The 14,338-nt window shown below is 54.6% G+C and overlaps 1 protein-coding gene across 1 annotated transcript in view; it reads right to left on the bottom strand.

The window, feature by feature from the left end:
* Nucleotides 1–8,918: 8,918 nt before the first annotated feature.
* The window catches only part of LOC135885786 (alpha-2-macroglobulin-like protein 1), a 30,505-nt gene continuing 25,085 nt past the window's right edge, over nt 8,919–14,338 (bottom strand). The window contains exons 27-35 of the mRNA XM_065413725.1: nt 13,978–14,052; nt 13,186–13,348; nt 12,065–12,279; nt 11,369–11,584; nt 11,118–11,242; nt 10,507–10,597; nt 9,563–9,631; nt 9,101–9,203; nt 8,919–8,959 (exon numbers count right to left, since the gene is read on the bottom strand). Of these exons, the coding sequence (XP_065269797.1) occupies nt 8,919–8,959; nt 9,101–9,203; nt 9,563–9,631; nt 10,507–10,597; nt 11,118–11,242; nt 11,369–11,584; nt 12,065–12,279; nt 13,186–13,348; nt 13,978–14,052 (1,098 nt within the window). The remainder of the gene's footprint in view (nt 8,960–9,100; nt 9,204–9,562; nt 9,632–10,506; nt 10,598–11,117; nt 11,243–11,368; nt 11,585–12,064; nt 12,280–13,185; nt 13,349–13,977; nt 14,053–14,338) is intronic.

Here is a 14,338-nt window from a genome sequence, read left to right as displayed (position 1 = left end):
AAGAAGGATGTGGAAAAATTGGAAAGAGTCCAGCGGAGGGCAACAAAAATTATTAGGGGGCTGGAGCACATGACTTATGAGGAGAGGCTGAAGAAACTGGGATTGTTTAGTCTGCAGAAGAGAAAATGAGGGGGGATTTGATAGCTGTTTTCAACTACCTGAAAGGGGGTTCAAAAGAGGATGGATCTAGACCAGTGCTTCTCAAAGTCGGGCCGCCGCTTGTTCAGGGAAAGCCTCTGGCGGTCCGGGCCAGTTTGTTTACCTGCCGCGTCCGCAGGTTCGGCCGATCGCAGCTCCCACTGGCCGCGGTTCGCCGCTCCAGACCAATGGGGGCTGCGGGAAGGGCAGCCAGCACATCCCTCGGCCCACGCCGCTTCCTGCAGCCCCCATTGGCCTGGAGCAGTGAACCGCGGCCAGTGGGAGCCGCGATTGGCCGAACCTGCGGACGCGGCAGGTAAACAAACCGGCCCGGACCGATAGGGGCTTTCCCTGACCAAGTGGTGGACCGGCTTTGAGAAGCACTGATCTAGACTGTTCTCAGTGGTACCAGATGACAGAACAAGGAGCAATGGTCTCAAGTTGCAGTGGGGGAAGTTTAGATTGGATATTAGGAAAAACTTTTTCACTGGGAGGGTGGTGAAGCACTGGAATGGGTTACCTAGGGAGGTGTTGGAATCTCCTTCCTTAGAGGTTTTTAAGGTCAGGCCTGACAAAGCCCTGGCTGGGATGATTTAGTTGGGGATTGGTCCTGCTTTGAGCAGGGAGTTGGACTAGATGACCTCCTGAGATCCGTTCCTGGCTCCAAAGAATCATAGAATATCAGGGTTGGATCTCCTCTGATCCAGGGCTGTGCTTGGTCGGGGCCATATTTAACGGGGGTTGTAAATGTAGAGCTAGGCCAAAAATTTTGGCTGAAACTTTTTTGGTGACAAATGCAAATTGAGCAGCACCGAAACAGTTTGCGAATTTGGGTGGGTCTTGCTGAATTGTTTTGCGGGGGGGGGGGGGGGGGGGGAGGGACTGATAAAACATTTTGATTTTTTGGGGGGCTTCAAAACAACTTTTTGTTTCAAAGTTTCTTTTCATTTAATTTTTAAAACAATGCAAGCGTTACAGAGAGGCTCAAAATCGGAACAAAACGTTTTGTTCAAACCAAAAGGAAATATTTTTCCATGTTTCGATTTGCAAAAAAGTTTCATTTTCAATTTGATGCAAAGTGATTTCCCCCCCACCCCCAATCCAATATTTTGGAATTGGCAGGCAACCCAAAATTTGGTTATTTTCCCTGCTCTCTAACAGTGGCTGTGGGAGATCCCTGCTCCTCTGGGAAAGGGACAGCCCAGAAGTGTCCTCAACCAACCCCATCTCCAACTAACCCTGCCTACTACCCTCGCAGCAACCGCCCCTGCTGCCAGACCGTCCCGTGAACCCTCAGCAAGCAGCCTGGTCTGCCTTCCCCAGTACTGAATCCTACTCAGAGGGCAGAGAGTGACAGAAAGGAAATGTGTGTGTGGGGGGGGGGCGGGTGCATCACCAACACGAGGTGCATCTTGATAGAAATCCATGGTACGCCCGCACTTTGAATACTGTGTGCAGATGTGGTCGCCCCATCTCAAAAAAGATATATTGGAATTGGAAAAGGTTCAGAAAAGGGCAACAAAAGTGATTAGGGGTCTGGAACGGCTGCTGTATGAGGAGAGATTAATCAGACTGGGACTTTTCATCTTGGAACAGAGACGACTAAGGAGGGATATGATAGAGGTCTATAAAATCATGACTGGTGTGGAGAAAGTAAATAAGGAAGTGTTATTTATCCCTTCGCATAACACAAGAACTAGGGGTCACCAAATGAAATTAATAGGCAGCAGGTTTAAAACAAACAAAAGGAAGTATTTCTTCACACAACACACAGTCAACCTGTGGAACTCTTTGCCAGAGGATGTTGTGAAGGCCAAGACTATAACAGGGTTCAAAAAAGAACTAGATAAGTTCATGGAGGATAGGTCCATCAGTGGCTATTAGCCAGGATGGGGAGGGATGGTGTCCGTAGCCTCTGTTTCCCAGAAGCTGGGAATGGGAGACTGGGCACACTGGGAGACAAGGTGGTCAGGGAAGGGAAATCAGCCCAGTGCTCTCTAGAAGAAGAGAGCAGTTTGTGCTAGGAAGGTGTGTGCTGTGAGGTGAAAGCTGCTTCATCAGAGGGGGAAGCTCAAACACCCTTCCCAGACCACCTCCTCCCAGGTGAATGGTACCATGGCTGTGGAAGGTGCAGCTGTGTTTCATTTAGGGAGGTGGCTTAGGGAGAGCTGGGCTGGGGAAGCAGAGACTGGAAACCTCCCGGTGCTCTGTGCTCATTGTGTTTCCTTTCCTCTGCTCTGGCTGTTGGGGAATTATAGGGTGCAGTGGAGGAAGGACTTGGGCTGAGCACTGCCATTACCACAGCCCTCATTCGCTCGGGGGTGCAGCAGTCGGTGAGTATCAGCAGCAGGAACATGCTCTCTGAAAACAGTGAGCTCTGCACGCACGCATGCTCGCTGGCAGCATGATCTGCATGTGCTCCAGGTGTTCGCCGACTGCCTAGTCAGAGCACACGCTCTGTACACTCTGCATAACTTTGCACACATTCTGTCTGCACTGCCCTCCGTTAGGTACCTCGATAATATCTGTTACTCCCTTGTTTGCATTCTAGGACCCAGTCTTGCAGAAAGCTCTGAAGTGCCTAAAGGACCTAGTCAATGCTGATCCTGGCAGTTCCAGCCTCTACAGCCAGGCACTAGCAGCAATTGCCTTGGCTCTGGCTGGGGATGAGGTAATGAGGAAAGAAATAGTAAACAGATTGGATCAATCAGCCATCCTAGCAGGTATGACAATCTGGAGGTCAGGACGGAGACACTGACACAGCTGTGAGGTGAACCCAGGACAGAAATAGCAGGGGGCTGCAGGACAGGACTGAGGGGCATTGGCAGAGCTGTGTAGGGAGCCCAGGATGGGAATAGCAGGGGGGCTGCAGGGCATGACTGAGGGACTTATCTTCTGCTGACATCAGAAGAGCGTCCCAGATCGTGAGCTGGCTCACCAAGCAACAGAAACACGATGGAGGCTTTGCCTCAACCCAGGTAACCTGCTGTTTCCCTCACAGGCAGAGAACCCACCTTGATCTGGGGGCCTGTAAGAGCAATGGGCTGTAGGCCGTAATGCTGTCCTGAGGGGAACAAACCACCTAGCTTGGGAGGCTGTGTGGAGCTACCTGCACATGGGGGCTGGGAGGGGGAAATCTTTCTCCAGCTCATGCTGTCTGTTCTAGGGGAAGCCTCTATCTCTCCCCACGTTGCCCCTCGCTGTTGTGTGAGGGGTGGGGCAGGAGGAGGGATGGGAGTTCACAGAAAGCATGTGACTCTGTTTCCCCCATCATATGTCTGTTCCCCAGGGCACTGTGGTTGCCCTTGAAGCCTTAGCCTTGTATGGCCTCAAGACCTACAGCAAAGATGGCCCTGACCTCCACGCTTCCATCTCCTTTGAGGGCTTCAGCCATGAGATCCAGGTGAACGACACCAACCAGCTTCTGCTGCAGACGGTGCAGCTGCCAGCCATCCCCAGTAGCTACACAGTGCAGGCTCAAGGCCACGGGTGCCTGTTCCTCCAGGTCAGTCTGGGCAAGGGAGAGGGGTCCTCTCTGGGGGAAGACCCCATTGAGACAGCCATTGGTGTAGGAAGGAGACGAGCGAACTCCCTGGTATTCAGCCTGGACTGGAGAGCAGGCAATTGGGAACTACCCTGCCCCAGGTCCCCAGGGCTGGGTGGATGGGGTAGCTAGGGGTCTAAGAGGGGGTTTTATGTCTCTCAGTCAGTGATGGTGGAGTCCCTCCCCACCAGGCCGGAGGAGCTGCTGTCTTCCAGGAGGCCTGGTGACCAATTGCCAGACACAGCAGGCCAGTGCAGCCACCCAACCTGCCCAGTCCTCTGAATGGTCCTTTCCCCCGACTGTGTGAGACAGCAGAAGGCCTGGAGAGCACGGTTTGCTCTGTGACATCTGCCCCTGCACTGGGGCTCTCTGTCCATGTCTGCCTCTCTCTGTGTCTCCTGACAGACCACCCTGTGATACAACATCCCTCCCGCAAGGAGCGACCTCACCTTTGTACTGTCTGCGGACGGAGTGCATCGGCCTGAAGGCTACCCGCTTTCCTGTCACCATTCATAGCCGGTAGGAGATCCGCAGCTGCCACTCGCCATCCCTGTGCACAGGGGCTTCTGGCTCTGTTAGCCTCCAGCTCTGTAGCAATCTCCAGCCAGCCAGGGTCCCCCTTTCCCACTCCTCTTGGGAGGCCTAAGTGCTGCTGCGGACCCAGTCTTCCTAGGACAGGGTCCTCCCTCATCTTCCCAAGCACCATGGATGTTACTAGCCCTGGGGTGAGCCTCACCTTATGGGATGTAGAGCGGTGCATGCTGCGGCCCTGACCTGGGCAGTGCTGATCACCCCCAGCTCACCATGAAGCCAGCAATGTGTGTAGGTGCTGAGTGGTAGTGGTGGCCTGTGATATACAGCAGGTCAGACTAGGTGATCAGGGGAGAAGAGGGGCGTCCCTTCTGGCTTTAAACTCTGTGTCTCTCTGACAGTTGCACACTGACTCTGTTTTACACCAGTCCACAGTATGTGACATGCTGCCAAATCCGAATTCTCCACCCATTCACGCTGGTGCTAACATTCTGACTGCACGTTGCACCGGTGGAAATAACTGCACAAGGCGCATGGCAGGGGATAATCAGGCCCCAGGTGTCTAAAGATTGGCACAAATGAAGGCACCCACAGTTCAAGGCCACTTTTGCACATTTGAGCATCGAGGTATAAAGAAAGGGGAGATCTCCCGTGGGACTACAGCTGAGATCAGGGGTGACCATGGTGTATAGTGAAAAGCGGACTCTCTAAATGGGACTAGGATGACAGCGCAGTTCCTCCCCTGAGACTACTGCATTGCCATGGTGGGTGACCCCTCCCTATAGAGGCTGGCTCTAGGGGAACATGAGGGATTATCACACAAGATCTTGGTTCTGGCTGTAACGTCTGCCTTTGCATCTCTGCTCTTTAGCTGACTTGGGACTCTCAGTATTATACCCTTGTGGTGCAGCAAGACATCCAAGTGAAGGACCTACAGCCTGCCAATGTGAAGGTCTATGATTACTACATGCTGGGTGAGCTCAGAACTGCTGACCAGTGGCTATACTACTGCAGAAGTCTGGGGCCTGCTCCTGCTAGGCGCTGGGCACTCACAGCGCCCCTTGAAGTCGATGCCTGTCATGGTAGCTCCACACCTCTCAGGATTAGGCCCTTAATGAGCAATTTGTAGTGGCAGCTCAGGACCTCAGACTCCTACAAATCGAAGCTGCTGGTGAGACCTGTCTGATAGCTAATATCTGGCTAATCCCTCCCTCAGCATTGCGTCCCGGGGCAGGCCTGCCCCCTGCTGTACACTGGCTAGTTGAGCGTGCTCTCCTGTGTCCCAGTGAGCAGTCTGGGCACTGCAGCGGAGTGAGCGCTAGGGTGAAGCAGATAGGGGCCGTGGGCAGAGATTTCCCTCCAGAGACCCAAGGCTGTAGAACTTGCTCTTCATGTGGATCCAGCTGAGCCCAGAGCTTGCTAACTTCAGGGCAGGCTGCCAGTGCCAGTGTTTTCATAATGGATGGACAGATGCTGTCTCCTCTGGGGGCCTGACCCTTCCAACAAAAGAAGAGGCCAGAACCCAAAGGAGCTTCCTTTTGTGTGAAGGAATGTAAACCGAGAGGCCAGATGCACACTGGTGGGTGGTTTAGGTAATAGGGGAAATAACATCTCATATCTGCCCTGGGATCTTCAAGAGGAGAGGAGCTAGAGACGTGTCAGGGAGTGGTGTTGTTCTGGTCCAACTCTGTGGCCACCAAGGACATCACTGTTCTTGGAATGCACTGCTCCAAAAGCCAAGGCCCTGACCACTTGAGCTAAAGGAGAATCCCCAATAGCTGTTACCAGTGCAGAGCCTATGACACACAGATCAGCAATTCGGAGTCTAGCCAGTCTAGGTTATTGGTAGGCTCTCTCTTTATTATGAGCAAGTGTGCTGGCATTGCATTTGGCTCTACTTTCATGGTTTCTGACAAATGTGTTGCATAGTCAATTTTCCTGCCTCTTACAGAAGAAAATGCTGTGCCAGACTATGGTGCTCCCTGCCTGTGAGATGAGTAGGTGGTGCGTCCTCTCATGCTTTGTATGTGACTGTCTGGCGCACGCTGGGAGGCCTGAAAGTTTCATTCAAGAAAAACACCAACCTGGATTAAAGCATGTTGAGGGTGGGAGGGGACTGGCATACAGCAGAACCCTGTTTATCTGATCTAATTGGGACCGTGGCCAGATCAGATCAACATAAATCCAAACAACTGGAGAATGGGAAAGTGCAATGTTGCAGCGCCCTCTAGTGGCCACAGGAGAGATCGCCCCCTTCTGGATCTGTGTGCGCTGATTGTCCAGTTAGCAGGGGCGGGTCCAGGCACCAGTGCAGCAAGCGCGTGCCTGGAGCAGCAAGCCGCGGGGGGCAGCCTGCCGGTCGCTGTGAGGCGGCAGTCAGGCGGCCTTCGGCGGTGTGCCTGCAGGAAGTCCGCCGGTCCCATGGTTTCGGCAGCAATTCGGCGGCGGGTACACCAAAGCCACGGACCGGCAGATCACCCACAGAAACTGAGCCCCAGAATGGATCCTGATCACTCTGTATTTAGACAGAGATCAACGTCTGTTTCAGGATCCTCCTCGTGAGGCAGGGCTGTGTATGAGCAGAGCACTGGACTTGGATTTTGGACATCTAGGCCCTGTTCTTGGCTCTGCTGGATGACCCTGGACAAATAATTTGATCTGTGCCCTTTCCTTTCCCCTTATCTGTACAACGGGCATGGGAGTGGGAAGATACCTGTCTCCAAAGGGTGAGGTGATGCTCAGCTTATTCATGCGTGCAAAGTGCTTTAACATTCTCAGATGAAAGATTGGGGGGTGGGGAGGAGAATGTGATTGTAATGAACAGGCTGGTGTGCATAGGCAATCCCACCTTCTGCTGGATGGAATCAGCACTACCCTATGCTGTCAGTGGAGTGAGAGTCTCCTTTAGCTTTAGCTCAAGTGGTTGCGGCCTGGGATTCTGAAGCAGCAGGAGGGGATTGCTATCCTTGCTGTTGCTGTCAAGTTCCATGTGGCCAAAATGTCCTAAATCTCCATCGGCTGCTTATGTTATTTTTTCTCAGGGTTATGTGTGTGTTTCTTTTTTCTTTTCCCCTCCCCACCTCAGTCAGGGACACTTTGTAAGTCGTTTGTTTTTCTCTTCACAGGATTGGGACAGTCAGCTGCTGACAGCTTTCCAACAGTCCTTTGTCAATCATGTCCCGCTGATGTCAGATACCATAGTGAGAGATTATGGGTGATGGGACTAATCAATTGCCAGAACCAGGGAACTCGCATCTGCTGGTCATGCACCAACATCATCCCTGTGGGATCCCATCATTCTGCAATGACCATCAAACCAACCTTGCATGCAATTGTTTTAATTCTTTTCCTTGGGCAGTTCCCCAGCTTAAATTGACTTGAAGCCAAAGACACCCTCCCCCTGGAAAGAAAAGTCAGACAGGAACTGTGAGCAGGGCAGGAAGCCATAATCCAAGCTCCCCAGCCAGAAGCTCCTCCATGAATCCCGCACAGGTTCCCCACAATGCAGCACAGCCATTGCCTTCCGAAGGCTGCAGGAATGTTATCGAGCTGTGGTGGGAGTCACTGCTGGATGCCTCGCTTCCATCCAGCCTCCTCCCCCTGCGCTGAAAGACAGGGCAGAGCCATTACCCAGCAGACAGGGGGCAGCAGCTCACCCCAAACACTTGGGAGAGTCTGTCCCCCTTGGTATCATCTGGGAAAGCAGCTCGGCTGCAGTGTTAGAGAAGGCAGGCAGGATGGGTGTGATCCAGCCCAACCACTCCCCTTGGCCTCAGTGGACTTTGGCGCAGGCCCTGCCTTGGTCAGCAGTGGGTGGGCTCCTGAGCTCCTTGGTCAGAGTTCTGTCTTAGATCCAGCCCCAATGAAGTGCTTCCTGGAGTCAGCGGCGGCTCCAGGCACCAGCGCTCCAAGTGCGTGCCTGGGGCGGCAAACCGCAGGGGGCGCCCTGCTGGTCCCTGCGAGGGCTGCAATCAGGCAGCCTTTGGCGGCATGCCTGTGGGAGGTCCGCTGGTCCCGCGGATTCGGTGGCAATTCGGCGGTGGGTACACCGAAGCCGCAAGACCGGTGGACCTCCTGCAGGCATGCCGCCGAATCCGCGGGACTGGGGACCTCCTGCAGGCATGCTGCGGAAAGCCGCCTGACTGCCATGCTTGGGGCAGCAAAAAAGCTAGAGCCGCCCCTGCCTGGAGTGCGCCTCCATTTTATCCCTTCAGAGGCAGCTTGCACAGAGCCAGCTACAGCTGCCCGGTGTGCACAGTGGTTGCAGGAGCCACCAGGTGGCAGGGACAAATAGCTTAGCCCCACTCCAAAGGCCAGATCCCTCCTCCTCCCCCTAGACAAGGTGGCACCATCCCAGCTGCTGCTCCCTATTTACCCCATAACAAGCAGGGCTCCTGCCTCCCCACAACTCCTCCCTCCCACCACAAGGGTTTCAGCACCCAGCACAACAGAGCGGTCCTTCCACCCCTACAGGAGAACCCTCACTCAGCCCCTCTTCTCCAGTCCCCTGCAGTGGCTTCCTCACTGTGTCCTGACAAGTGCTCCCCATGACCTAGCAGCCACCCCACTCTCTCCTGGGGCACCTCCTGCCCTCTGGATTCCCATCATACCCCACCCTAGACATCCACTCTCACCCACCCCGCACCCAGCTGTCAGCTCCCGAGCCACTGGTTAGCCTCACTGTGGGCCAGAGCTCACACCTACCTCAGCTGCAGACAGCATTATAGTAAGCCAGGGCTTGCTCCTCTGCAATGGGAAACAAGAAAGCTAGAATTACACCTGGGGGAGAGTGTGCAGAGTCTGACACCAGCTCCCTTCAGCCACAGCTTGGAGGCCAGGAAGAGCCTCAGCTCCCTGCCTGTATACACTGCAGCCACCACAACCCACCTGGCTGGTAGTAGTCATAGACTTTGATGTTGGCTGGTTTCAGGCCCTTCACCTCGATCTCTTGTTCCAGTTGCAGGATGAAAGTCTGTGACTCATCGCTCAGCTTGTGGGGGTAGGAGGGAGACCAGCAGGGAAAGGGAGGGATAGAGAGAAAGAAGTTACACACCTGCCTTGATCAGGGCTTGATGTGACTTTCTCCACTTAAAGTTCTCCAGGGTGTTAGAGGGTCAGGACTTTAGAAAAGGAGCAACTACTAGGATTGGCAAACACCAGACAGAGGAACAGGGCTATACAAGCTTCCCCACTGCACAGCTCTGCCCATGCCCCTCAGTCCTGCCCTGCAGCCCCCTGCTATTCCAGTGCTGGGCTCCCCACACAGCTCTGCCAATGCCCCTCAGTCCTGCCCTGTAGCCCAGCCACCCCCACTTCTTGTCCAGACCAAAAGTTATTGCTCAAATTTACCTTCTCCAGATAAATGAAGATTGCATCAATTTTCACCTCCGTTTTCCTGACGAGGGGTCTCTGCTGCAGCTGAGATAGGAGATAAGAGAATTTCTGAGCTCCTCCTCCTCCCCCCAGGGAAGGGAGTGTGAGAGGGTCTATAGGTTTGGAGGGATGGTGTGAGAAGTGCCCCACCCCTGCCCTTATGTCAGGTTTCATTTCCTCAGGCATCCCCTCATGGAGAGTTTATTCATAGATTCCGAGTCCAGAATTTACCACTGTGACCTCAACACAGACCATAGAACATCCCCCAAATAATTCCTAGAGTTAGTTTAAACATTGTCAGTGATGGAGAACCCACCATGACCGCTGGTAACATGTTCCAGTGGTTCATTACTGTCACTGTTAAAAATGTGTGCTTTACTCGTGATAATTCTTGCAGGCCCAGGGAAGAGCAGGGTCCTGCCCGGATGCTCTCCAAATGAGCTGGGACAGTCTCCCCCTCCCAGGAGCGAGGGGCATGGATATGGTGTACATGGCTACAGCCTGTAAATCCTCTTTGCAGCAGCTGGAGCAGTTCTGGATCTGCCTGCTGGACATAAGCTCTGATTCACAATCAGGCCAGCTGCTGTTTGGTCTGACTCCTCGCCCAGCTCATGAATGCTAGTACTGCTCCAAACACAGGGGAGGGGAGGCTCCAAATTCCCAGAAGCTAGGCAGCCTGGGAGTAGTGTGTAGAGAGAGATCAGCGGTGGCCCAAGGTGGTACAAAGGCTCCAAGTGTTATGGAGGGTGCAGGAGCAGCTGAGTGAGGGCTGAGCAGCGAGTGAACAGAGGGGTCCCCACAGCTGTCTAAGAGCCTCTGTCTGTGGAAGCCCCCTCCCCGCTCAGCAAGGACAGATCCCACCAGTGATTTACCATCTCACCCTTCGCCATGGCCCCCATTCTGATGCCAAGGTTCCTTACCGATGTGCGGGAGCCCGAAGACAGACTGAATCCAGACAGCAGGGAGACCTCCACAATCACCATGTTAGAAGTGACTCTGCTCCCGATGTAGCTGGAAGTGGGGAGATGGTCAGACTGTGAGCAAGGGCTAAATGAGGCTGTAACATTTCCTCCCCATCAATCCTCACCAGCACTATCCCTCCTATGCACAGGGACTGGTGCTTAGCGTCCTGGCAGGGAGATGAGGCCTTGGCATTCGAAGATCTGGGGGCTAATGGGATCACCCTGCTCAGAGCTGCCCCATCCTCTTGGGTATCCCTCAGCGATTCCCTTCTCTGTACCTATCAGACTCCTCCCCCGGCTGGTTAAAGCTGCAGGACCCTCCCACTGTCTCACCCCCTTGACAGGCAACTGGTCCTGACCTTCCTCCCCATCCCTCCCTGCTCTCCTTTCCCCACATGGATAAGCACCCCAGCCCTTTGGCTTGCTTCGTTCCCAGCTGCCAAAGCTCTCTGCATCCCCCAGCCAGGTGGCCTGATCCTCTGCCCAGCTCTAACACTCCCTGCTCTGCTCCAAGCAGGGGCTGCGTCCCAGACGAGTGGTGTATACATGGGGGGAAATTGCAGGGTCACCTGACGTGGATTTGGACAGTGAGGAAGTGCTCATTGCCCTTGGCGCAGTCGATCAGCTGTGTGGTGACACGCAGAGAGAAGGTCATGGAGACCCGTGGAGGAGGCTCATTGTATCTCAGCACTGTCTGCAGAGGAGCGAGAGGAGGGGAAGCGACAGATCGGAAATGCCGTGCAGAGGGAAGGGGCAGAATTCCCACCCCCTAACCAGCAGCACTTCCCCCTTGTCTCAGACACACTCCCCAGTGACTCACCTGGGCGTAGACGCAGCCGCTGCCCTGGGCCTGCACTGAGAACTCCCCAGGGATTTCCGTTAGCACCGCTTGCTGCAGCAGCAGCCGGTTCTTGTGGGTGACCTGGAACTTCCTCTCAAAGCTCCTCTGAGACTTCACCGTCACTGTCACCTGTGCCAATGTGCTGAATGTCCGGGCTGCGTACTTAGCCAGGGCCTGCAGTGCGACCACTGTGTCCTGGCGAGGGAGAGACCGCTACCTCACTGTTTGTGTCAAACCCTGTGGGCACAGGGAGGGATCTGTAACCTGGGGGATACCCCCCTCCATTCCCCAAGCGCAGCGGGATCTGCACCCCTGGGTACGAGCGCTAGGCTTCTCCTCCCTCTGCCTGAGTACAGGGGCGCTCCCCAAAGGAATTAGCCCCAGGATTCACATTCTCTGTTCCTGAGTGCAGCAGGGGCCACAGCCCACAACATTAGCACTGGGTACATGGCACCAGCTCCCAAGAACAACCACCCCCCAAGGCACTAGCACCTGCGTTCACCCTCCCAGGCAGTGGGATAACTCCCCCCGGGCAAAGCAGTGCTGGTGTTTGCTCTCCCAGGGCCACAAGGTTCAAAAAAGCCGCCCTGTGTGGAGATTCACCTCCCAACCTATTCCTCTGCCTGAGGCCCTAGAGGGAGGGGGGCTCTGTCTCTGCTGGGAGCCGCTCATCACCTGCGTGGAAGCAAACCCTCCACGGGCGTTCTGCTGCCGAGCCAGCCAGGCCACGATGCCGGCAGCAGTGGCCATGTCCCCTGCGTTTATGCGTGGTTTGGAGAGGTAAGCCAGGAGCACATAGGCTGTCAGCTCAACATCCATTGACTGAGTCCTAGGCCAGAAATCTGTGGCAGCCGGGGTGCTGGGCTTGGGGCTCCAGTGGATTTGGCCTCCTAGGGAAGGAAAAAATAACACACAAGTTACCTGAGGGAAAACGCATCTCCAGAGATGGGGAAAGCCCTAGAGGAATCATCCCAGTCATCCCCGGGGGCCCAACCCAGGATTGCTCCCTACAGTCTGTGCTCTGGGGATTTGTCCAGTCCTAGATCTCAGTGTTCTGAATGATGGGCCTTCCACCCCTTCCCTTGAGGAAAGTTGCTCATTCTCACAGACTCCTCTGTGTTAGGAAGTGTTTCCTGATTGTCCAACCTGAAATGCCGCCCGTTGCTCTACTGCAGCCCGTGAGATCCACCCCCACTTAAAGGAGTCTTTAAGGTGCCACCAGACTCCTTGTTGTTTTTGTAGATACAGACTAACACGGCTACCCCCTGATACTTGACCCCACAATCCACTTCCTCTTCCTTCTTGGTGATCACACTCTTCACATACGGTAGCCTGTTACCATGTTCACTGTGACTGTACAGCCAGCCAGCAGGAGACCTGCTCCTGGAAGTGCTCCAACAGCCCTAAATATCCTAGGAAATCAGAGCGTTTGTAATCAGAGGGGGGGCGGTTCAAAAGCACTCAGCCCTGGCCTACCTCTGCTCCCATGGAAGTCGGTGAGAGTTTTGCCATTTGCACTTGCGTGTTAGGTTTTAGTGCTGAGTATGTCTGAGCAGGTCTAACTCCTGGATCCTGCAGTGCAGTTAAAGGCCACGAAAGCAGCCTCCTGAGCCCCTGTTCAGTCCCTCACAAAGCAGCCTGCCTGGCTTTACAGACTTCAAACCCCACAGGGCTTGACCAGCGCTGCTGCTGCCGACTGACCATTCACACCGCACTGGGCAGGTGTATGCTGCTTTTGCTCCCAGCAAATCAGACGACAGTCTCTGCCCTGAAGAGCTGCCAGTCTAACCTAGTACCTGATTTGATGGCCTGTTCATCCAGCTTGTACAGCAGCTCCTGGGTCACCTCATAGTCCCCGGCCAGGGCGAAGGCGTAGGCCAACACGGCTTCCGTGTAAATGTTGGTGACATTGTGAACGGCGTGAATGAGGCAACGTAAGGCGGCCTGCACCATGCTGCCCTGTGCAGGAGAAGATGACCACACAGAGGTCACATCTCAGACAGCTGGTATTTCTTTATCTGCAGGCACGTACAAACCTGGGGACAATTGCACTAACTTCAATGGGCTTACACCAGGGATGAATGAGACCCCTTGAGACTGCACTGGCACAACAGCTACACTGACACAGCAACACTATGGGCCAGACTCTGATCTCTGTGAAACGGATGTAACTCCACGAATGCTACACTTGTGCAACAGAGCAGAATCTGCCCCACTGAGTGGACTTTAACTCTACACCGCAACAGCTCTACAATGTGCCTGCCCTGGAGCTGCACCAGGACTCCTGCATTACTAACCCCCACTGCTCTGTCACACCAGACCAATTATGCTGAGTGTGAGCTTCCTCCAGGCAGTGCCTTATCAACACCTGGCCTGGCAGGTGCCAGCAGTGGAACACCCTCAGAGCCCTGCCCGCGTGGTGCCCAGCCATGGAAACGGTTGCAGCAGCAGTGTGAGCTTCTCTAAAGCAGTGCCCCGTCAGTGCCTGCCCAGAGGGATTCCAGCCCGCTCGGCTTCCTCACAGCAGCGCCCAGCTGGGGCCCTAGAGGAGGAAAGTGAGAGATGGGGGATGAGGCGGGCGGGCTCACCTTCAGTGGCTGCCCCAGCTCCAGCAGTGCCGCGGTGATGTAGGCCCCCAGAGAGATCTCATCATTCACACCGCCCTGTGGGAAGTACCAGCACACAGAGAGATGGGAGAGTGGACACACAGCACAGGTTAGCAATCAAATGTCATTCTAATGGGCGTGTCCCCTATGGAGAGCCCCGGGGCCTAGTCAAGACCCATTTTCCTATTTAAAGGAGTTTCTAGGGTTGGGGAGGTGTCTCCTTGGGGTGTGTCCCCTGTGAGAATCCTAAGGGATCTACCCCAGACTCTGTTCCCTATAGGGCTGGTGAGAGGAATCCCAGGGCTGATCTCCCAGGATTCTCCTTGGCCCCCACAATCCTTTG

The sequence above is a fragment of the Emys orbicularis genome, chromosome 1 (genome assembly GCF_028017835.1).
Source record: "Emys orbicularis isolate rEmyOrb1 chromosome 1, rEmyOrb1.hap1, whole genome shotgun sequence".
In the NCBI taxonomy this organism is placed as follows: domain Eukaryota; kingdom Metazoa; phylum Chordata; order Testudines; family Emydidae; genus Emys; species Emys orbicularis.
Note: the sequence above shows the minus strand (reverse complement) of the source record. Positions and strands in the feature narration are given on the sequence as shown.